The following is a 20,979-nucleotide window of genomic DNA, read 5'->3' as shown; positions in this document are numbered from 1 at the left end:
GGATCCGTGAGTACGTACGCTGGGATTTCATACCCGACGGCGATCAAAACAGTCGCCCACAAAACAATCACCCAAACATCGTCAACACAGGATGGAGATATGGTTTGATTTGCAGGGTGCTTCCTAGGCCTGACTATGTACCAATGCACTTCATCAACGCTTCGTGCGCAGTCCTCTTGGCGTGATGATCGATAATTTAGTTCTCTTGAGATCTGTCGTGCCATCTAAGGGATCCAGAAGACTGCTTCGATCCGGTTCGTCTTAGTTCATCTGATGAATCCTTTGTTGTGCTGGTTTGGACGAGGCTTATGATTGGAAATGGTTTCTGGTGACAGCGTGAGTGTGGTGAACATGCGACCAGGCCCCAACTTGTGTGATTCCCGACTAGGGTCATGGATTCTGGTAGTATTAATGGCGTCGCAGTGATACGTGTGAAGGTACCAGAAAGTAGGCCGTCGTGCTCAGTTAGTGTTACGGGCACATGAGGTGTGGAATGGGAGTTGTACTTGCAGGTGAAGAACGAGTGTTTACCCTTGTTTTCAACATACATACAGCGGAGACATCGTGGAAAGACACGTGGAGACTTCACGATGTGCCCCAGGTGACAGTATCGAGGCTATGTAGCTTGTGTCTTTATCCTTGGTTCAGTGACGGTATGGTTGCGGCCAAGATCTGCCTGCTTCTCTGTGCCACAGGAGCGCAGTATTATGCCATAACACCCCCGACTCCCAGACCTTCTGCAAAGGAACGTTTGAATCCCACCGGTTTGGAAGTCGTCACCCCTTGGATACACACTTTGATGAAGGTACTTCCCTGCGCGAATTCCAGAATATCTTGCCAATGTTTAACTGAACGTTTGCCCTCCAAGAGCATCATCGGCGTTTGCGCTTTGTCAGACATCATCCTCGCATACACAACGGGCAAGGAATCGACCGCGATTCCGAAATCGCTCGTTGCCCTTCTAGTCCGCAGTGACTTGTGTCCGCTATCGAGCTCGGACCGTACAATGCCGTCGACCGCACTTGTAGCTGGGTGTTGTCTGAGCGTCATCGGCAGCGCCATTCGTTTTCAGTGCTATTCCACGCTAGGCAGGTTCTTCACCTTCGAACTCAGTATCCGCCAGGATCACAAGCTGGTCACGTCTGGCCCTTATTCCATCGTTCGACACCCCAGCTACACCGGTGGACTGTGTGTTTTTCTGGGCGTCTTGCTTTGCCATTTGCACACTCTGTCATGGATGGTTTCTTGTTCGGGCGTGTTTCCTTCGTCAGACCAGGGGGTCAGGTTGACTTTGGGATGCCTTTGGGCAGGTTTGCTTGGGTTGCTTTATTCCGGACTGCGCGGGCGAATCCAGAAGGAGGAGGCGATGTTGCAGGGAAAATTCGGAGACCAGTGGAAAAGTTATATGAACAGGGTACCTTATAGACTAGTTCCATGGTTGTTCTAATCACCGTCATCTATTCAAGACACCATCAAAGCATTAAAATACAACAAGAGCAACTTCTTTATCATTGGATTGTGAGGAGATTATGAAAGAAGAAAAGGAATCTTGACCAGACGCTCCGCGAGGCAAGAAATAATCATCAGGGGTACGGGATATGTAAATGCGTCAGTAATCGTGAATGGGAATGGAGAGAACAAGAGACTTTTGAGAAGCTAGTAAAAGGGTGTGGTACGCACAACTAATAACTGAGGGTCAACATCACATCAACCCGTCGGCTTTGCCTTCATTAGGTGGAGCTGCAATCCACCCTCCACATATTGATTCAGACGTTCCCTCAGCTCGATAATTGTTTTGTCTCGTGAATCCTGCCCATAGTCAAATGCTGCGATTTGCAAGCAAAATTCTTCCAACTTCGGACTAGCACTGCACCTCGACTCTACAAGCTCTGTCACCCTGTCCGTAGAAACACGCTTTGAGCATTTGAGACTCAATGATTCGAGTCTAGGACAGATGGAGGTGCCCTGAGGCGCTCCGGATAAAATGAGGCTGTCCACGAGGTTGTGATTGAGTTGAAGAGGGCCAGGCAGGAAACGTAGGTGTTTCAAGTGATGAAGCTGGGAGAGGCACGAGAGCATGTCGACATCTGGGATGTTGATTGTGTCAAAGGATAGGTTCTCGAGAGTCTCCGCACTTCGGGAGATCAAGGGAAGGGGTTCCGTCTGGCTAGCGAACGCACCCATAGAAAGACTGACGTTCTGAAATTCAAATGTGTGCAGTTTTGGTACGTGGAGCGCATCGAAGAACTGGCGAGTGTAGAGCGTTTGGCAGAAGAGGCGTACTCTCATTGATTCGAGGTTTGGAAGTGTAACAGGTACAACCGCATCTGTATCAGCATCGAGTATTGTCATTCCTATTCCGATAGAGCAGCATTTGAGATTAGGACATTCACGAAGCAGATTGAGGTAGTCGTTGTGGACGGGATTCCAGTAGGGGCTGGCGTCATACTGAAGAGACAACTGTGTCAGTTTGCTCCAAGGGACGCAGAACTGGGCGGTGTCGAGACTACCCCACGCAATGGAGAGGCTGCGGAGGTTGGGTGCATCATGAAGAAACAATAGAGGTGGGTTGTCGCTACTACTAGGAAGGGGATTGCTGTTATGAAGCTCAAGATGCCGTAGGTGCGGGAGTGAACTTTGGGTGAATGTCAACAAGGAGCTGAGTGCCAATGGTGAAAATCTGAGAGAAAGCTCTTCAATGCGGCATCCGAGAGTCAAAATCTCCTTGTCAAGCGACATAAGATCACCCGGTGTGATCGGAGAGCTGCTCGGATGCTGGAGGATTAAGGAAATCGGAAGGGCTTTCGCGCGCGAGATCCACACGTGCATGGACATAATTTTCGATTGCATGACGTTCTCCCAATTTGGCGTTAGGGATGGAAACCCAACCTTGAGTCTCCTCCACAAGCAAGGTAGGGAGAACATGAGGTCTCTCCAAGCGCCGCAAACTTGACACAATAACAAGGGAGCCCGAAGAGGATCAGGCTCCTGATTTTCTTCGTCCTGAACGCATTGTTCGAAGACTTTTGTCATGATCTCTATTGGCATGCGGCGGACGGGAGATCTAAGCGCTTCCAATTTTTGGACCACTTCCATAGTTCCAAAATGTTTAGCCTCGAGGCGCAAAACCTCTGCACGAGCGCGATCTAGTTCCTTCCTAATGAGCTCAAGCTCAAGTGTCTGTTCTGCGAGGAGGCAGCTAATACGCTGCGTATCCATTGGAGAGGGAACACAGTTCGTCTGGAAAAGTCGTACGATGGATGTCTGGAGGAAGTAGTTGAGTCAAGTTCATATATGTGCCATAGATCCGTGCCACATACCGGTATTTTTGGATCCATGGCAGCAGAGACAGAAACGCCTTGATGGTGTTTTTAGGCTGTTGGTTGAGACAGTTTTGCGCTATCGCAGTCCCGTTTTTTGAAGGAGTCGCTGTTTGAGGGGGAGAAGAAAAGAAATGCACGAGGCTCATGGGGCACTTTGCAATGCGGTTTCCATCTAGGTGTAATTCGCCTCCACCTTTACGTGTTTAACCCTTGCATGGGATAACTTCGAAGATCTCTTGTCATTGGCTCCTTGTTGTACCCACCACATGCCAAGAGGATTGGTTCTTGAGGAACAGCTCGCGCGCACGACCCAGGCTTGGATTTGACGCCGTTGACATATACATGGCGCACCCAGCCTGACACCTCCACCGGTCCCGGTCATCGGTCAATCTTGGCATAGGTGCCGTTGTGAAGTATTTGGTACTGTTATTTCTGAAGGCTCTTGCCAAACAAGATGAACCTTTCACATAACTTGGATAATTCTGCACTTGCTAGCAGGAAGTGATTTACAATGTGGATCACTCTGTGAGGCCCGAAGAATCGCTCCCTGATTTATGTGCATTATGTCGGAAGAAGGGAACAAGAAGGGCCATTGTAATGCTGCCGGATTACAAGTTTAGTTCTTCAAAGTGCCTTACAAGCGAGATATTTATATACCGCAAGTTTACAAAAACAAGGGAAGCTGTGCACAAAATGCGGCGCTGTATGAGCTGCCATGTGAGGTAGTGTGCGAGATAAGGGAAGCCGATAAAGTCTCCTTGCAAGAGTGTAGTACTACAAGCCATCGAAAGACTACAGATTTGATGCCGCGGCGGGCTGCGTTCAACGTAAGGCCATCAGAGATTAATTGTCGTGACCCTTACTTGGTATCGTAAGGCCAGAAGACATGTATTAGGTACTATAAATAGGTTCAGCACACAGCATTAATTCAATACATCCAACGCTGAAGCGCTGGAGGGCCATACCTGATTTCGCCAGTAAGCATATTTTTACCAGCCATTCTCATCTAGTGTCTACCAGGCACGATATTCCACTTTCGACGCTGTTCACTACGCAATGATGCTCTATAAGCATCGATCGACAGGATTCGGGACGCTTCATAATTGGGAAAAGTCTTGACTACATCTGCTCGTACCGTAGTGTGAATCCTTTGCAGCTTTATACAACTATCTTCACGATTACTACATCAAAACAACGTTTACAGTAATGTGCATCTTCTGCTGAGAGACATATTCATAAGACTGACAACGTGAGAACAGTTGAGAAGTACTCACAGCTAACATCACAGATCAAACTAGAGTGGTACAACTATCTATCGGCTGAAGCGCTTCACCCTGTCGAGGACTGTATGGTGTGATCAATAATCGCGACCTGGTAATTGACATAGGTAAGACGGACCGGTTTCATATGCAACCTCCGTTGGGTCCGTTCCCTGAATCTCCACACCAATCCCGTCTAGCGACCTCCGTAGTGCATCCTTTGAGGATGCGTGGACCATCTTTGCCCGAATGGGTGCATTGTCTGGTGACCTGTGGTTACGATTTAAGCATGCAAAGTAGTTAAACTGGTGCCTCAAAATAATGAATCATCGGCCAGATGAACTGTGGACCTACCAGGAGAAGAAGCAGAGCTTGTTCCTCTGCGACCCATCTTCCAACGTATAGTGGAAGTCGTAGACGGCCCATTTGCAACCATCGCCAGGCAAGTTGTCCAGAAATTCATCGTAGTCAGGATTTTCCGAAGTCTTATCAACGACGATCTGCGTTCGGGTATCGTTCAATTTGAACAAAATGTACTTCAGCGATTTGGACATCTTCAGTTGTGCAAATTTCTCGAGGCATTCGGGAGCTGATGTCACACCGGACGACTATCGAGAGCCTATCAGGATAAGCCCTGTTATTGCGTGTGTTGCTCACCATATCGAATAAGATAATGAAAGAGAGATGCAGTATGCTGGAAACAATCGCGATCAAGATAAATGCGGTATGGATACTGGAACGGCAGTTGCCAGCTCCGATCTAACAATCACATCACGTGATACTGCGCTCGCGGACCGCAGTCATGGCAAGTCAAGGTGTAGTGCAGGCTGCGCAGCCAAGTACTTCGAAAATTACGACGCCATGAGGGACATGTAAGTTGGAAGAGTGCTATCGGTGATTGATGGTGGCAAGTATATATTGACGGTCAAAGTTACCGCGTTTTGACACTGATTGATGTTCTACCATCACAGGTATTGGTACCAATTCACAAAATATAAGTTACTATGTATAGTCCATGCCACAGGAACCTGTCCTTCTTTCCAAAGGCCTGATGTACCGAAACCACGTGGGTCTGTTGACAGTGGGTACAATCTTATTATGGCTGGCACAGGCGATGTGCTGTAGATGCTTAGTCTATGAGAAGACTCTAAGTTTATGGAATTCCTCCCTGACCGTTAACTTTCTTTCCGTCTAGGCATACCTAGTCATCATGACTGACTCGCAATCACCATCATCTGGATCGCAGCAGTCCGTGACAAGGCGGCAAACACTGTACTATTTGACGGTGTTATTTTTGAAGGCTCTTGTCAAACATGGCCAAATTATCGCTACCACGCTTCTCCGCCTTGCGTGGCACAGAACGTACGCGTCACGCCTATTTCACCGCAACACTCAATTCTCATAAATTACAAGGACATTAACCACAGGCCACATTGCTTGTAGTGAGGAAACCATGCCGTCATCTACATCAGTACCAGTAGAGCTACCCAAACCTCCGAAACTGGATCTGGATAAGTTCGTTGCGACCGCCCTGTCAGCTACGCCAGCGGAACTCCATCCATTTTTTGAATCTTTCGGCAAACTCCACACGAGAAAGTAAGAGGGTGATTAATACAGTATATTCATTACTCATCGATCACACAGACTATGGCACCAACTGACGCTCAAGCTATATGAGTTTTTTGACCACCCGTTGTCACGACCCTTCCGTGTGAACGTGTTTGAGCAATTCGTGCGCGACTTTGAGTCCAAACTGAACCAACTCAAACTCGTGGAGATGGGAACTAAAGTATCGAAGGAGATCGACAGTAGGTTTGACCCCCAATTCCTAGATGATCCAACCTGACGTTCCGTTAAGACCCGCAAAGCCAGCTTCTGTTCCTCAACTCCTTACTTTCACGGATTGATGCCGAAACATCACAGGAGGCATACGTGCTGCTGCTTGCGAATATTGCATATGCAAAGCTGGTGTACGGTGATTTAGAGGGTACCAAGACGGATATGGATACTGCCTGGAAAACACTCGATCGACTGGAAGGGGTCGACACTGCCGTCAATGCTTCGTATTACAAAGTTGCCGCTGACTATTATAAGGCAAGAATTTTCGAGAACGTTGTAATTCGCCCCGTTAACTTGCCCGAAACAGGCCAAAGCAGAATATGCGCCGTATTATAAACATTCGCTGCTGTATCTGGCATGTGTCGATGTAGCAACAGATCTTACTTCAGAAGAACGTTTGCTGCGCGCGCACGACCTTGGCATTTCGGCATTCCTCGGCGACACTATCTATAATTTTGGGGAGCTGGTAAGCAGATACGTGAATTTGAAACACCCACTTTCATCGGTCACAGCCTGAGGATGATCGTTGACTGACTTCATCGGTGTTAGTTGATGCACCCAATACTCGACGCGCTGGACAACACGCAGTATGATTGGATCAAGAAGCTGTTGTTCACATTCAACGAAGGCAACATTGGCAAATTCGAAGCATTGGCACCACTATTCCCGCAGGAGGTACGTGCATGTTGTTGCGGAGACTCGTACCGAGTCGAGCCGACAATCTGACAAATGAGCTCTGCCACAGCCGATTCTGGAAGAGAACTACCCCTTCCTTCGACAGAAGATATGTTTGATGGCGCTGATCGAATCAGTGTTCAAACGGAACGCGAATGACCGAACGATGTCTTTCCAGACTATCGCCGAGGAGACGCGACTTCCAGTAGACGAAGTGGAACACCTCATCATGAAAGCACTGAGGTCAGTGCATTCTTCGTTGAATTGAAATATGGGCGTTACATGTGCTGATAATCTAATTGACATCGGTACTTGCCTGCTAGCCTCAAGTTGATTCGAGGTTCCTTGGACCAGGTGGATCAAAAAGCGCGTATCACGTGGGTCCAGCCTCGTGTTCTGTCGCGCGCACAAATAGGCGAGCTCACGACACGGCTTGGAGCGTGGATAGATAAGTTGGGGAGTGTGGAGCAGAGGATGGCACCACATGTGTCTGCGGCGGCATGAGTATATTCACCATGCCTGTAAGGTAGAAATGAGTGCCAAGGAGATTATCCCGGAGCAAGAATGATCGATGTGACATGCTGCATGCATTCATTCATTGTATGAATTTTTAGAAGGAACACGTTTACGGTTCCGGATCAGATACGAAGGTTATAACGGTGGTTTGCGAGCACGTTGAGGCACGATGCAGATTGTTCATGACATAGAGGGAACTGATGAGTGGGATATGGAATTGATATGAGTATGTTTGAACCGTAGGGAAGGAGGGTTTAAGCCGTAGTAGGGGAAGAGGCACTGCTATCGAATGCAGGCTTCCTCATTTAGGGTGTGAAGTACTAACAGCATGCTCATTGCTGTCCAGCAACAACCTAAACTAGTTTCAAAGAATCTGTTAGTCAAATCTGGTACTTCGTCCTCTCCGAATTTCTTCTGTCCTCATTGCAATCCACGACTCAACCGTTTCGAACTATCTGAGCAGGCTGTACGGTACAGTGACAACGCCCGTCCATCAACGTGTCCGGTGATACCCTCACGCGAGGTCTGCCTCCTGCAATTCATATCCGATTCTACTTCTTCCGGTTTTCATTATAACTCTTCAAAAGATTATCATTTTCATCCAGGACTTGTCTTTGTCGAACATCTGCAATGTCAGAATCAGCAGACCTGACTTGTAAACCTCCAACTGCTGTCACTTTCTCTTTCACAGCCCCCTTTCCTGCAGTATCTTCTTCCATTTCCTCGGCGTCATCAACCTCTTCCGCGCTAAAGCAGAGACGCGTGTCGCTTGCGCTTCCGTCCTCCCCCAGGCTTGTACCAGCGTGGAATTTCCGTGACGACACCGGCCTCACTTCGCATGTTGCTGAAACCTCTGCACCAATGCCAGAACGTAAGGGAAAGATGCGCAAGATCGCTGGTGATGGCGACTACCGTGAATCAGTCGGCTCTTTCATAATCCAGCAGAAGAAACCACGCAAGAAATGGTCCGAAGAAGAGACCCAAATGCTCGTCGAGGGATGCAACACGGTACATACGGCTTTCAAATAGTCTCACACAATATTAATCCTGTTCCCTCAGTGGGGCGTCGGCAATTGGAAGGCCATATTGAAAGATCCGAAACTGACTTTTGACAACCGCTCGCCTGTTGACCTCAAGGACCGGTTAGTACTCCTTAATCTCCGCTTGTTCATATTTATACCTGACCTCTGTCAGGTTTCGTACCTACTTTCCTGACGCGTACAAGGAACACTACCCCAATGCGAAGACGCATCTCTCCAGTAAGATTCGGTCAACTCTCCCAGATGGACGCTCCATCTTTGAGAAAACGCGTAGTAAGAAGCGTCGTCCATTTACTGAAGAAGAGGACCGCGCTCTCAAGGCTGGCTATGAGAAACACGGCACTGTATGGGCAACGATAGTCAAAGACCCTGTCTTCCAGGAGCAGAATCGACGCTCGACTGACCTCCGTGACCGTTTCCGCAACGCGTTTCCTGAGCTGTATCAAGCAGCGGGCTATAAGCCACGGAATGCGCCTAAAAAGCGGAGAGAGTGTGTCCAGCCACTTCCCATTCGCTCAGCAACTGATGATCAGTTGACTGCGCACAGCAGCCACATAGGTCCTGCCCGCAGGAAGCGCGTGCAGTCGAGGCAGGGTATGTTCAGAGGTGGGACGAAGAGCGTCCCCGAGAGCGCAACATGCTCTGAAGACGACGATAGCTCAGGTGGTGAGGAGGAGGGCGTCACCAGGCTGTTCAGATGCCCACCAATTATGCACGACACCTCTCAGCCTGATGATATGTCTTCGCCAGACGGACTTGCGGAGATGGACATGGAGACGATAGACCCCTTGTCCGAGCCATTATCTATTCCTGATTTTATGCCCAGTGCATCGCACTCTCTCTCAGAGCTCACGGACTCCTCTCAGTCACAGACTTGGTCCAGCATAGATACACCTCTCAACTCCGCGACATGGTCCGCGACCACCGCTTCTCCGACATCATCACATATTTCTTCTGATTATCTGCTTGGTCACTCTCTGTTTGACCGTCGCTTGAACACTATTGGCAAGTCGGCTTGGGGTCCGCAGGACTGGTTTTCTGCCAACCCCCGACTCGACACGTCTGCTTTCTCCAGTAGCGGATCATCATTTGCCGATGGGTTGTCTCCTGCACCATCATCTCCATTTTCCTTTCATAACCTTAACCACGGCGTCGTCGATCGTTACGACCTCTTTCCGAGCTCCTTTCCAAATGACTTCACCTCTGATGTCGGCGTTGGGGACTCACATTCTACATTTTCGGACCATGAGATGTTTGCGTCGAGCAGTTTCAGGGGGTTCACACATCATTCCAACTATGCCGGTGACCTCATCTTCGGTGCACGGACACATCAACCCCAGCAGCCATACTACAGTCCCGGATTCGGGTTTGGTACATCTGGCCTTGGACTCTCAGGGATGCAGCAAGCCACCGGTCTACATCCTCTCCAGATCCACACACCTGCACTGCCAGGTATTGATGAGATCGAACTGGCGTCGATCACACTCAATGACCAAGCGGAGATTTCGGGTGATGCCCCTCAGACCACTGGTGAGATTGGAGTGCAGAAAGACGATTCAGCGGCGTCTTTGAGCCTCTCTGCCCTGGAAATATACACTATGTCGCAGCAGAACATGGATGATATCGTCGACTTGACGCATTCCACTCCCCCTGCAACACCCATCACCTCGACTCGTCCTCTACGGGGTCATGCCCACATGCACGCATCGTCTCATCATGGTCGATCTATCTCAGTTCCCCCATCTGAACACCGGTATATGTCTACCCACCTGTCGCAGAGTCATGGTGCATCACAACCACAGATCACGAGCACTCGCTCACTTCCTTTCTTCGACACCGTCCCGCTCACCCATGCTTCTGATCCGACATCTATGCATGCACCGTCTTCGTCACCACCAGGGCCAGACTTGTGGCGACCCTCAAACCCTACTGATTTCCACGGCGTTCCCTACCTTGATTTGCACTACTTCAGCAGCCATGCTACTGACGGACATGATGTCAACCCCATGACCATTGATACTTCACGTCAGGGGCAAGCGTTGGACCTCGCTCGTTCACATCCTTCTCAGAAGTCGGCTCCTCCGGTACCGTACTCCACAGTCTCCCAGGAACTTCAGCAGGCGCAGGCGCTTCTGACAGGCACCACCGTACGTCAGTCGCACACGATGCACCATCGCGGGACGAGCTTTGTCTCCCCACAGGATCTACATTTCCGCAAAGCGAGCGATAATAAGCGGAAGAGAGCGAGCTGGGATGGCGGAGTCTTCTAGTCCATTGATTATTTTACTCTGATTCGTGAACTCGGGAATTCTTCGTCGAGAGACATATCTGTCTCTCTCTAGCTTCTTATCTCATCGTTCCATGATTCCTCATCATAGCATTGCATGTCTCGGTCGCATCGCATCCCATAATCTATGTTTAGCTCCAGTAGCAAGCATCATGTTTCAATACTATTGTGAATTTTATGAATTTATGTAATTATACCATTACATGTGCAAGCTGGGAGGCTCAAAATGGGAGTCTCGAAGGTCCGGCTTCTGCATTTAGTTGTTCGCGCCGCCCGGTTGGTTCTACTTCCATGGCGATCTCATCACTGGGTTCTTCTGGGGGAAGAAGGTACTGGATCTCCTCGAACATATGAGGAAACAAGATGGCCAGCATGTCGTTGACTCTGGCGCCCGCACGTGGTAAGCATGTGAAAATAGCACATTGGGGTGAATCTTACTTGAAGATAAAGTCGCCTTTTTGTGCCTGGTTCTTCTTCCCCGAAGATTCGACGGTCTTCTTTCCGGCATCCATGGCGAAGGGTGTTAAGTTGAGTGTTCCGGCGGAATTGTCCTTGGTGTAGAGTGAAAGGCCTTGCCGAGCCGCTAAGTCGAGAATATTCTTCTCCACGGTGTCTATCGGAAAGAAATTAGGAATGAAAGGTGAAATGACATCTTGCACTAGAAGGCAATACCCTCGGCGTAATAGCAGAAGACTAGAAGGTAAGAAATTGAGAAGCAAGTAAACAAAACAGGTTGTTTGACGCATACCTTCCGTCGGCTGAGTTTGTCCCATACGATCGATTCGTGCAATAGCTAATGTGGATCGGTGAGGTGGTTGTAGAATTCAAAACCGAAAGCGAGCCAACCTTGAATTTCGAAACCGTGGTTGACTACGCTTTCGACGAGGAACACACGGGAGGCACAAGTCACATTCAAGCCAGCATTGTCTCTCTCCCTGAAAAAAATGTGAAGATACAGGATGAACAAATATGCGCTGAGGGCGTACCCGTGTAGTAACAATACTTGTAGGGCAGGATCTGTGCGGAATTTTTTAGCACCGCTGTCTTTGCCTCTGCCCTTTGCGTGGTCGAGTCTTAAGTATGGGATACCTGCGAGTCCGTCAGAACGCTAGCCAAGGCAGCTGAGAAAAACTCTGGCCATTGCAATTAAGGGCATGTTCTATGACTGCGAAAAAAGTTAGATCATCACAGAAGAGTAAAGCTTCGGAAAACTGACTCTGTAATGAATCGGCCCACGCCGAGAATACAATGCTCTTTGCACCCGGGTCGGTGAACTGGATATACAACAGATGCCTGACCAGCGCCTGTATTTTGCTGCCGTAACTTCCATTTGATTCCATAGTCTGTATCTCCTGAAAGATTGTATGGTCTAGTGGGGTATATCAGATAAGCTACAAACCGAGTGACTAGACGTGTCCTCACTTATCATGTTGTATTGGATTTCTCTTCGAGACACCGGAGCGGGCTCTTTGTTCGCCATGACAAGTTTAGCAGGGGCAGGCTTGTCTACTTTGACTGTGAAGCGTTGCAATTGATCGACATTGATAATGACGCTAGAAACACAGTTTGTTGTGGTGTTTTGTTAGCAGACAAGGGACGCACCGGCAAACCGGGCAAGCTCTTCCGTTTTTGCGATTGACCCAGGCTTTTATACATCCCTAAATGTGCGTCAGGAATGTTCATGACGAGAAAAATGTTGAACTGACTTCACAGAAAACATGCGCGCTGTATAAGTAGTACATGGGTCTGCATTCCTGAAACTCCAAGAAACAGTCGACTTACCATTGAGTAATAAATCCTCGCTTAAAGTCGCATCTACAAAGAATGCAAGCCTCGTCATCATCATCAGTGATGCCCTCTTCTTTGTTTTTTGCTAGATGGTTCAGGTACCGCTGACGCGCGCGGGATGTGTTGATTTTGCCTTCCAATTCCATTCGCTCAGCTGCGCATTCCTCCATAGCCAATACAACGGTACCCTCCCACAGGACTTCTGTGACTGTATCAGAAATTTCCTGCAGTTGACGGAAATAGCTGTGGGTGTATTAGACTAGTGTTAGTATGCATCAGCGTCGATCGTGAACTTACGTACAGGATACGTTCGTTGAAGATCTTCCGTAGTTGACTCAAGTCAGCATCGAGCTTGTCCATGAGCGCTACTACATTCATAGTGAGTACGAAGTAGCTACAACATCAGGGTGACAAACCTTGTTGCGCGATCAAGGTTCGTAATGAGTTTGCGCCATCCTTGGCGATGACCTTCTCAGGGTCCTTCTCAGATGCGATGCGAGCGGCCACAGCACTCAGATCGACCATGATAGATCGGAGTGCTCTCCCAGAAAACTGGTCATGGAGATCTTTACGCTGCTCTGTGAGGTCTTTGTGCAGGACTTCATGTTGAGGTTGAACTTCAACATTCTCAGGAATCTCGAAATCCTCCGACATTGCCTGAGCAGCTGCTCTCGCGGCTGCTTTGGTTCGTCGGACTTTGTGCTCCCGTGCATCATGCGCAGCAAGGAGCGTTCGTTCGGCAGAAATTGCCTCTCTACGATCCGCAAGCAGTGCGGCATATGCCTGCATATATATTTCGGCCTCACCCTGAGTATCCAATGCACGAGAATACTCCTCCCCATCGGCTTGGTCATTATTTGCTGCCAACTTCTGAGTCAACAAAGCATAGATGCGAGTGCGCCACTCCCACAGAAGAGCAGTCTGTTCATTCAATGCGAGCTCTATGATGTCATTGGCTTCGTCAAACTGCCCAGACTAGTGTTAGTATCGACAAAAAGCTGAACATTCCTGGTAAGGGAGCTCACGAGAAGCGTCGATTTGATTCCGCCTTTATCAAGAAGAGGAAGTGGTATTTGTAAGAACTCCTCAGTAACGCCTCGTCCAGTAGCGTCGGCACGCAGGGGGCTCATCGCTTTGTTGGTACTCTCCTCCGTCGCTACGTGCCTTGTCAGTGGAAATGTAAGGAAATCTGTTGAGAATGCGTACATTTCAGTAAATTTTTTCGCAGTGTCTCAGCTGCAGCATACGCGGCATCTTCCTTATCTGACTGCGATGCACCTAGAACATGATACACATCTCCCTGTAAAAATTTGACACGGTGCAAGACCATCAGACACTCTCGTAAGCGCTGCTGCAGGGCCCGCCGCTTGATACTGTGCTCTTCGCCCGCGGGGGTCTTGGGAAGACCTCGGTCTTCAACATCTTCAACGTCATCGATGTCCTCATCTACATCGGTGAGAGGTGACATTGCTCGTTTTCCTTTTCCCTTGTTGGTCTTTGAAAGGTCCGGGAGGTCTTTCTGACGAGATTCTCGGAGAGTTCGCGCTTCGTTTTTCAGCGCCTCTCCTTTGACTTGGTGTTCTGCTATGGGGGTTTTAATATCATCGATTATTCCATTTGCTTCTTGCTCTGCCGTTAAGAGGTAATCCAAAGCACGTTGGTATCGATCAAGGTTCTGCTCGTTGTGTTGTTGGAGCTGGGCAAAGCGAACAAGGGCTTGAACCTGAAGGGGGATGAATCAATTCTTGCAAGCACGGATACCAAGAACGACGACGCTTGCCTTCGCCTTACGATCATCCATGAAATTACGCCAGTTCTGGTCTCTCATAGCCTGACATCTATGAGCCCAACGGATTAAGAAAAGAGGAAAAACACATGCCTCGAGAACGTCGCCGATGCTCTTGAGGGCACCTGGCTTATCACCTGGCCGCTGCAACTGTCCGACTTGAGGATGAGTACAGATACCACGAAGCTTTCTCAAGACATTTCGCAGCAGAGTAGCGTCAATCTGCCATCCCTCAGAAGCAGCAACTCCGCGTGCGTCTAAACCAATTTCAACTAATGCTGCTTCGAGATGGTGATCGTAAACCTTTGATACCGTCATATTTTGTCTCTCAGCAAGGGCATCATGACTTACGTGGCGTTCAACTCTTCCCAGCTCGATACTAACGAGATATCTCCGCTGCTGCGGGATGGTTAATTCGTCATTGACTGCGGACTTGAGTGTTCTAGCATGCGTTGAATAAGGACACGAAGGATTTCTTCATTGAAATCACTCACCGGATAGCATATCGTTGAAATAGGTCAGCAAATTGTTTTTTGAATGTGTGCTTCATCAAACGATTCCAAATGCGAGCTGGACCGACAACATTGTCGACACGCAAGAACCTGTCAGTGGTATCAGTGTATCGTCAGAAAACGCGTCAGTCTACCTAACCTTAAAACACGAATGAGATCAGAAACCTGAGTACGAGCTGGTGTTCCAGACACCGCAAACGAAGATAATCGAGGAACCAAAGACACCATCTCTCTGAAGGCCAGAATCATCCAGTCAATTAATCCCCAATAGAACGAGACATCTTACTCGGATTTGCCGGTCCCCATCATTTGTACTTCATCCATAATCACTCTATACCATTCGCACATGACAAGTGGACTTCTAGGACGGTCAAGGTTTGAGTACTCCACCTGTGCGCGATGAGAACGTTTGGGTGGTGCGCGGGCAACAGTCAAGTCTTGACGGAGCACGTTGTATGTCGTGATGCAAACATCAAATGTGTTCACATAGGAGCACCAATCAAGTATGTCATCATCCTTGTCGTGAATTGCCTTTGCCTTTCCTTTCTTGATTTTTTGTACTGAACCGTTTTTCCTAGCTTTATGCTTCTGGCCAGTGCACCGTCGTTCTCGTTCGTCTTCGACATCATCCAGGGTGATAGGTACACCGACTTTGGACCAACCATCGTAGATGAGAACCTTGAGCCCTGGGGCATGAACAGCAAGCTCGTCTGCCCATTGAGGTGCAAGCGCAGGGGGAGTGACGATGAGAGTAGTCTGTTGCACGTCTATATCAATTGGTATTCCAGATGGCATGTAGGCGCACTACCTTGATCTCCTTCACTTCCAGCTTAGCTTCGGCATCCCATCGTTTGTTGGTAGGATTGCGATCGGGTGCTGGGTTCAGTAAAATGAGGGAAATACATTCAATTGTCTTCCCGAGCCCTGCACTTCATTAATATAACGCGAGTGAGATCAATAGTATTGCGAGGTACCTGGCTCTTCTGCAAGTATGCCCCCTAGTGCAACGTTGTCTTCTACAGGAGAAAAGCTTACGACGCCGACGAGCGTATTGAAGAAGTGCTCCCGGCCCCCGAGAGAAATTTTCTCCCAAAATGGAGGCATGAAGAACCGGGACTGGGGAGAAGTGTAGGGAATGACACCGCCTTCTTGAGTTACTGTCTTCCCTTCGCGTAGGAGCATCCACTGGACACTACGCCGTTGGAAGGGTAAGAGCACTGGCAACAAGCCTTCAGGCTGAAGGGACTCGTATGTCACGCCTTGCGAAAGAGCGGGTGCTGGGCGAAGAATGCCGTAGAAGAATGGAATACTTGCGTCCCCTCTTGTATTATGTTCACTGCCGGATAGCTGCTGCTCTGCCGATGAAGTTAGGGTAAAAAGAGAAATCAAGCGTCTCTGTAATCCTTCGAGTTCGGAAACGCGATTCTGGGATATCTTCTTGATGTCAAATGGTTCATACAATCTGGGCACGATGATGGATACGTTGAAATGTGCGCATAGCCGAAAAGGCAACTCCTCTACAGGGTCGTAGCCACCCTCAGGAAGGGTGATCACCTGAACGGTTGTGTCGATTTTTGCACGACCTAACGACTGGAAGATGAAGAGTGCCTTCAGAAGATCATCATGATGTGGCGTGGCATCCTCTTCCTCTTCGGGTGCATTCGGCCATGCAACTTGAGGAAGGAGGAAGAACCACCGCTCACTTTTCTCCTTGATTCCCTCAGGATGACGGTTTATGGGACAGTCTGGCTCGCCCGAAAGAGCTAACAAGCGACTTTTGTATATCTGAACCCTGAACCTGCCAAGGTCAAATGTTTGAGGTTGAGAACGGTCAGGGCATAGTGCGCTAAACAGAGATAAGAGATCGTGTTCCTCCTTAAGCCACCCAAGTTTCTTTGCTTCTTGGTCAGGCACGTAAGAGTTTTCATCACCACCTCGAGCTGATTTCGTGTAATGCATTTCGAAAGAGTATTTGAAGACCGGCAGAAACTGGCTTTCGGGATCAACTTTTGGTTCCTCATAACGACGTTCTTCCCATATGCAAGGGTACACCTGCTTGTGAACCGGGTCTCGCCAGTCGTCATTGCATCCTTCCAAGGACATTTCCGACTGATCGTCAGCATCTAATTCATCGCCACCCTCAGAAACCCTCCGTCTCTTTCTCTTCACATGTGATGCAGAGGCAGAACGTCGCCGCTTGTTCCCCACGTGTTGTTCGACCCCGACATCAGCTCCTCGTACGCCTTCATCAACTTTAAGCGCTTCGTCACGTACGGCAAAATTTCCTTCGCATTCGCCTGAATTCTCTTCTTCGGGAGGTTTCAAAAGGGTTATTATGGTGTTCAAGTTGATTGCAGGACGAAAGTTGTCAAAATCTGATGGTCTGAGCTGCTGCGAATCCCAGAAGTACGAATGTTTGTGGCGAGCAGACTCCGTATATATTCCGTTGATAATACGGATATTCATCTCAGACAATTACTTGCATACGCGAGTCCGCAGTGAATGGTGGTGGTTAAAAATAATGGCGCGGCATGCGGATGATGGGGCCGTCACGGTTTGATACGCGACGGCTGTCACATGATCCTGAACTTAAGTTGACAAAATCGGAAAAGGCCTGCAAGGGTCGAGCGCCTCGTTTGCAAGTGCTAATATGCTATCATTGCGTGGCTTTTCATCATTAAGTCTTTTCAGAATCCACTTAAACTTTTTGTACGCGTTGCAGAAATACAACCCTTATGTTTTTCTCATCGTCGAGTTTTATTTGTGAGACACCACAAACTTCAAAGTACGTCGATATATACCCTCAACTTGAAATATCATGACGCTCGACTCCCTCCCTTGCCATACAACCTCGCCTACACTATCCGCAGCACTTCATTTTCACGCGAGGTTCATCTTCAAGGGGGTATGCTCGATATTTGGTGAATCCCTCCTTGTATGTATCTTTACCCTGTTTCTTTTACAATTCGCTGGACGATCACTCTAGCACCCTGTTCCGTCGTCCCTACCTCTCAACCCTCCCCCTCGTCGAAGCCCACACTTTTGGGACATACAAATTTTTACTGCAACAGTCCGTTCCTGTAAGCCCTGCCGTTTTTCAGTCTCAAATCTCACTGATGCCAATACTGTAACCATACCCTCGGCCAAAAAATGTTTCCATTATCCTCAACGCTTCTCTAGACGACAGACCTGCTGGCTTATTCATGTGGTACACCCATAGTGGATAATCCTCTCCCGCAGCGATCACAACTTCTTCAATACTTCTTTCGCCAATCATCCTTCACCAAACAAGCATACAGTTTTATTGCGTCCTCGCTTTTGAAGTTACTGATTGATTCTTATTCCTCAATGCAGGGAAGATCATCCTTCCCCCATGGCACTGTCAGCTCAATGTACAGAATCAGTCCGCTTTGCTTTGCGCACTAAATTCAACAGTTTTACATGGTTTATATTTGCCATTAACTTACGAAAAGCGCGCGCTTCTATATTTTGCCTTTGTGTGCTAACTGAGTAGTACGATACAAGTCCAGGAGCAACAATCACTCTGAGACTCGTATAGCCCCTCCAATCTTGGCGAGCCACTTGTGCTGAAAACTGGTCATCACACTATCTGCTTCTTTAGCACATTGGCAGTTTTTTGTGCTAATCCTGGTTGATGATCTCGATTCACAGCCCTTGTTGCAATCATACCAGCGTCTATCTTGCTGAACAACAACAACCCTCGACAATATGGAGAATACAACATAACCTGAACTCTCCCTCTCAGCCGAACTCCATCCGCACTCTCCATATCCTTAACCCCGTCTTCCTCTCCCACTCACTCCGTCCACCATTCAGCCCACCACTCAGCCCATTCTCGATCCTTATCATTTGCTGCGTCGCACCATCATGCCTAGCAGCTCAGAAAGCCAATATATCAGACTTGAAGGCGAGTCCTCTATATTACCTTCGTATTTGTTTCATGATGCTCACACTCTGCCTACAGTTCTCAACGGAAAGGATCTTCAACTTCCCTCCTGGCGCATTCCCGCTGGCATTTACGTGTCCATCAATCTCGGCTCCCGGAGACGCTGAAAATCGGCCATCAGTATCTTATCATCTGATGAATCTGTGGCGTGGGCCCGGGGGAATACTGTTACTCTGTAAAGTTCATGGAGACTTTCCAACGCGATGCTGAACTGATCATCGGTTTATAGATCATCACATGCCTTACCTGCATCGTCAATGGAGATCTGGGCGTCCTTTGAGCTTCGTCGAATGGTAGGCAGCGGAGAGGTCATTGGGAAACTTGAAATGTCGTAGGATGAGCTGCACCATCACGGAGATGAGCCACTCGGTGAGCGACTTGCTCCTTGTTCGTGCACATATATTAACTGTAGTCCCTTGTAGACTACGGCATTGCTCGAGACACAGATGCGGGCCACGCACAATTTGCCGCATACATAACAAGCGAGAATGTTTCTCACCTGAACGATGCTGTAGAACATTTTCGGTTGGTTCTGGACCAGTGTTCGGTCGGCCATCCAGACTACGCGGCAGCTCTCACCAACCTCGCGTCTGCCCATCTTGATGGCTGCATACGAAATGATCTTCATGACATTGATACTACCACTTCCCACCTCTGCAACGCCCTTGCATTGCGTCCGCAGCGCCATTCCGATCATCCCTCGTCTCTATATAAACTTGCCCTAGCGCTGAGTTTGCGCCACAATAAGAAAGGTACTATTGCCGACATCTGCGAAGCTACCCAACTATGTCGTGAGCTACTCACTCTCTGCAAAGGGTGCCCACCTTTGTACGAAGACCTGCAAGCGGCAGCGCACCAGGGCCCGGCCATCATCCTCAATGCTATCAAATACTTGTACAGCGCCATCATCGTCCCGACGTCAGGAGACCCCCATCATGTTCCCTTGCCGTCTGTTACTTTTTGAGAACTGACCGATCTTAAGGACCGTTTCGCCAGGGCAATACGAGAAGCATCTCGGATGACCCCAATGGAGTCGAGGACGGATTCAACAGTGCTCTCGCGGATAATATGGCACGAGATCATGCTGCCCATCGTCAACGTACTCGAACACGTCCTCAAACTAAAGCGCCGTTCTCGAATCTGGCTGTGTCCTACTGCAACTTTCACCTCCATGCCGCTCACCCCTTTCAAACAAAGGTAGATCGTTCTGTGAAGGAGCAATGCCTGGAGGATCTCTACATCTGTTCTTACACCCCGACACTTTCTTCTCTAGTCAGATCTAGACAGTCGATGAAGAAGTGTGTGCCTCCGTCCTTCGTAGTAATCGGACAAGGTCAACTGGGTGCAGGGACAGGCAAGGCGCTTTTGACTGTCGACAGCGAGCTCGAGCTTGTCCATAAGCTCATCCCGGCGACTGCCAACCGCACCATTATTTCTGGCGACACAGCCACACGAGCAGGTTCACTCGAAGCTTTGCAGCAAAATACTTGGATGCACCTAGCTTGTCATGGCAAGCAGGACCCTGCGCAGCCTTACAATTCGCATTTCGTCATGAGAGACGAACATTTGACGCTACTCGATATCATAGAGAGAGATATTCCGCGCGCCGAGTTCGCATTCTTATCAGCGTGTCATACCGCCGTTGGCGATGAGAAAACGCGCGACGAAGTGATCCATCTTGCAGCTGGTCTCCAGTTTTCAGGATTCAAGAGCGTCATTGGCACGCTGTGGGAGGTGGACGATACTGTCCCAAAACACGTCATCGAAGCTTTCTACACGTATATGTTCAGATATTTGAAGGATGGTGGTGTCATGGACTGTACGAAGGCGGCCTGGGCACTCGACTGTGCTACATGGTGAAGACGAAAGTGTCGCTCGAGCAGAGAATGGTTTTCATTCATATCGGTGTGTAGTTCTATGTATCATATGTCGTATTGCTGTCGTCTGGTGCATATTCACGAGTTAATGATCTGCGATCCTCTTTCAT

General features: G+C 48.8%; 7 protein-coding genes across 7 annotated transcripts; 4 read left to right on the top strand and 3 right to left on the bottom strand.

Annotated features, from left to right (window-relative positions):
* Positions 1-554: 554 nt before the first annotated feature.
* F5891DRAFT_1067919 (uncharacterized protein) lies at positions 555-1,512 on the top strand. Its single transcript, XM_041363172.1, has 2 exons — positions 555-805; positions 869-1,512. Exons 1-2 carry the CDS (start codon positions 656-658, stop codon positions 1,445-1,447), a joined length of 729 nt encoding a protein of 242 aa, XP_041218598.1. The 5' UTR covers positions 555-655; the 3' UTR covers positions 1,448-1,512.
* Position 1,513: 1 nt separating this feature from the next.
* F5891DRAFT_1117200 (uncharacterized protein) lies at positions 1,514-3,828 on the bottom strand. The gene is made up of 2 exons (XM_041363814.1): positions 3,321-3,828; positions 1,514-3,264 (listed from the first exon to the last, which is right to left on the bottom strand). The coding sequence occupies exons 1-2, from the start codon at positions 3,336-3,338 to the stop codon at positions 1,708-1,710; spliced, it is 1,575 nt and encodes a 524-aa protein (XP_041218597.1). The 5' UTR covers positions 3,339-3,828; the 3' UTR covers positions 1,514-1,707.
* An 807-nt stretch (positions 3,829-4,635) lies between these two features.
* Positions 4,636-5,386, bottom strand: F5891DRAFT_1131401 (actin depolymerizing factor; the record flags this gene model as incomplete). The annotated part of the gene is made up of 4 exons (XM_041364663.1): positions 4,636-4,667; positions 4,722-4,852; positions 4,937-5,190; positions 5,378-5,386. The coding sequence occupies 4 exons, from the start codon at positions 5,384-5,386 to the stop codon at positions 4,636-4,638; spliced, it is 426 nt and encodes a 141-aa protein (XP_041218596.1).
* A 551-nt stretch (positions 5,387-5,937) lies between these two features.
* F5891DRAFT_1067908 (uncharacterized protein) lies at positions 5,938-7,850 on the top strand. Its single transcript, XM_041363171.1, has 7 exons — positions 5,938-6,178; positions 6,227-6,390; positions 6,441-6,676; positions 6,729-6,887; positions 6,971-7,096; positions 7,167-7,339; positions 7,420-7,850. The coding sequence occupies exons 1-7, from the start codon at positions 6,036-6,038 to the stop codon at positions 7,598-7,600; spliced, it is 1,182 nt and encodes a 393-aa protein (XP_041218595.1). The 5' UTR covers positions 5,938-6,035; the 3' UTR covers positions 7,601-7,850.
* Positions 7,851-7,958: 108 nt separating this feature from the next.
* On the top strand, positions 7,959-11,076 carry F5891DRAFT_1067904 (uncharacterized protein). Its single transcript, XM_041363170.1, has 3 exons — positions 7,959-8,620; positions 8,672-8,754; positions 8,807-11,076. Exons 1-3 carry the CDS (start codon positions 8,243-8,245, stop codon positions 10,920-10,922), a joined length of 2,577 nt encoding a protein of 858 aa, XP_041218594.1. The 5' UTR covers positions 7,959-8,242; the 3' UTR covers positions 10,923-11,076.
* F5891DRAFT_68005 (SNF2 family N-terminal domain-containing protein) lies at positions 11,042-17,548 on the bottom strand. The gene is made up of 24 exons (XM_041372768.1): positions 16,000-17,548; positions 15,834-15,949; positions 15,312-15,781; positions 15,165-15,257; positions 15,008-15,115; positions 14,865-14,955; positions 14,607-14,816; positions 14,508-14,558; positions 13,934-14,450; positions 13,753-13,883; positions 13,144-13,693; positions 13,029-13,095; positions 12,722-12,970; positions 12,646-12,664; positions 12,542-12,597; positions 12,362-12,492; positions 12,156-12,308; positions 12,078-12,104; positions 11,926-12,028; positions 11,786-11,874; positions 11,688-11,732; positions 11,612-11,632; positions 11,378-11,552; positions 11,042-11,323 (listed from the first exon to the last, which is right to left on the bottom strand). The coding sequence occupies exons 1-24, from the start codon at positions 17,489-17,491 to the stop codon at positions 11,161-11,163; spliced, it is 5,127 nt and encodes a 1,708-aa protein (XP_041218593.1). The 5' UTR covers positions 17,492-17,548; the 3' UTR covers positions 11,042-11,160.
* A 1,701-nt stretch (positions 17,549-19,249) lies between these two features.
* F5891DRAFT_986225 (CHAT domain-containing protein) lies at positions 19,250-20,852 on the top strand (the record flags this gene model as incomplete). Its single annotated transcript, XM_041377726.1, has 5 exons — positions 19,250-19,285; positions 19,328-19,361; positions 19,415-19,783; positions 19,808-19,929; positions 19,989-20,852. The coding sequence occupies 5 exons, from the start codon at positions 19,250-19,252 to the stop codon at positions 20,850-20,852; spliced, it is 1,425 nt and encodes a 474-aa protein (XP_041218592.1).
* Positions 20,853-20,979: the final 127 nt, after the last annotated feature.

Source organism: Suillus fuscotomentosus (genome assembly GCF_016647785.1).
Source record: "Suillus fuscotomentosus strain FC203 chromosome Unknown F5891scaffold_110, whole genome shotgun sequence".
Taxonomy (NCBI): Eukaryota; Fungi; Basidiomycota; class Agaricomycetes; order Boletales; family Suillaceae; genus Suillus; species Suillus fuscotomentosus.
The sequence above is the reverse complement of the archived record's forward strand: the minus strand, read 5'-3'. Positions and strand labels throughout refer to the sequence as shown.

What these genes read in the sequence shown, in the direction of transcription:
- F5891DRAFT_1067919 (XM_041363172.1), top strand. Translation starts at nt 656, where the DNA reads ATGGTTGCGGCCAAGATCTGCCTGCTTCTCTGTGCCACAGGAGCGCAG. An exon ending in GGATACACACTTTGATGAAG is followed by an intron (nt 806 to 868) that starts GTACTTCCCTGC and finishes TTGCCCTCCAAG; the next exon opens with AGCATCATCGGCGTTTGCGC.
- F5891DRAFT_1067908 (XM_041363171.1), top strand. Translation starts at nt 6,036, where the DNA reads ATGCCGTCATCTACATCAGTACCAGTAGAGCTACCCAAACCTCCGAAA. An exon ending in AGTATCGAAGGAGATCGACA is followed by an intron (nt 6,391 to 6,440) that starts GTAGGTTTGACC and finishes CGTTCCGTTAAG; the next exon opens with ACCCGCAAAGCCAGCTTCTG. An exon ending in TTGCCGCTGACTATTATAAG is followed by an intron (nt 6,677 to 6,728) that starts GCAAGAATTTTC and finishes TGCCCGAAACAG; the next exon opens with GCCAAAGCAGAATATGCGCC.
- F5891DRAFT_1067904 (XM_041363170.1), top strand. Translation starts at nt 8,243, where the DNA reads ATGTCAGAATCAGCAGACCTGACTTGTAAACCTCCAACTGCTGTCACT. An exon ending in TCGTCGAGGGATGCAACACG is followed by an intron (nt 8,621 to 8,671) that starts GTACATACGGCT and finishes CTGTTCCCTCAG; the next exon opens with TGGGGCGTCGGCAATTGGAA. An exon ending in CCTGTTGACCTCAAGGACCG is followed by an intron (nt 8,755 to 8,806) that starts GTTAGTACTCCT and finishes GACCTCTGTCAG; the next exon opens with GTTTCGTACCTACTTTCCTG.
- F5891DRAFT_68005 (XM_041372768.1), bottom strand. Translation starts at nt 17,491, where the DNA reads ATGAATATCCGTATTATCAACGGAATATATACGGAGTCTGCTCGCCAC. An exon ending in GATCTCATTCGTGTTTTAAG is followed by an intron (nt 15,116 to 15,164) that starts GTTAGGTAGACT and finishes TACCACTGACAG; the next exon opens with GTTCTTGCGTGTCGACAATG. An exon ending in AGAGCTTGCCCGGTTTGCCG is followed by an intron (nt 12,493 to 12,541) that starts GTGCGTCCCTTG and finishes CTGTGTTTCTAG; the next exon opens with CGTCATTATCAATGTCGATC.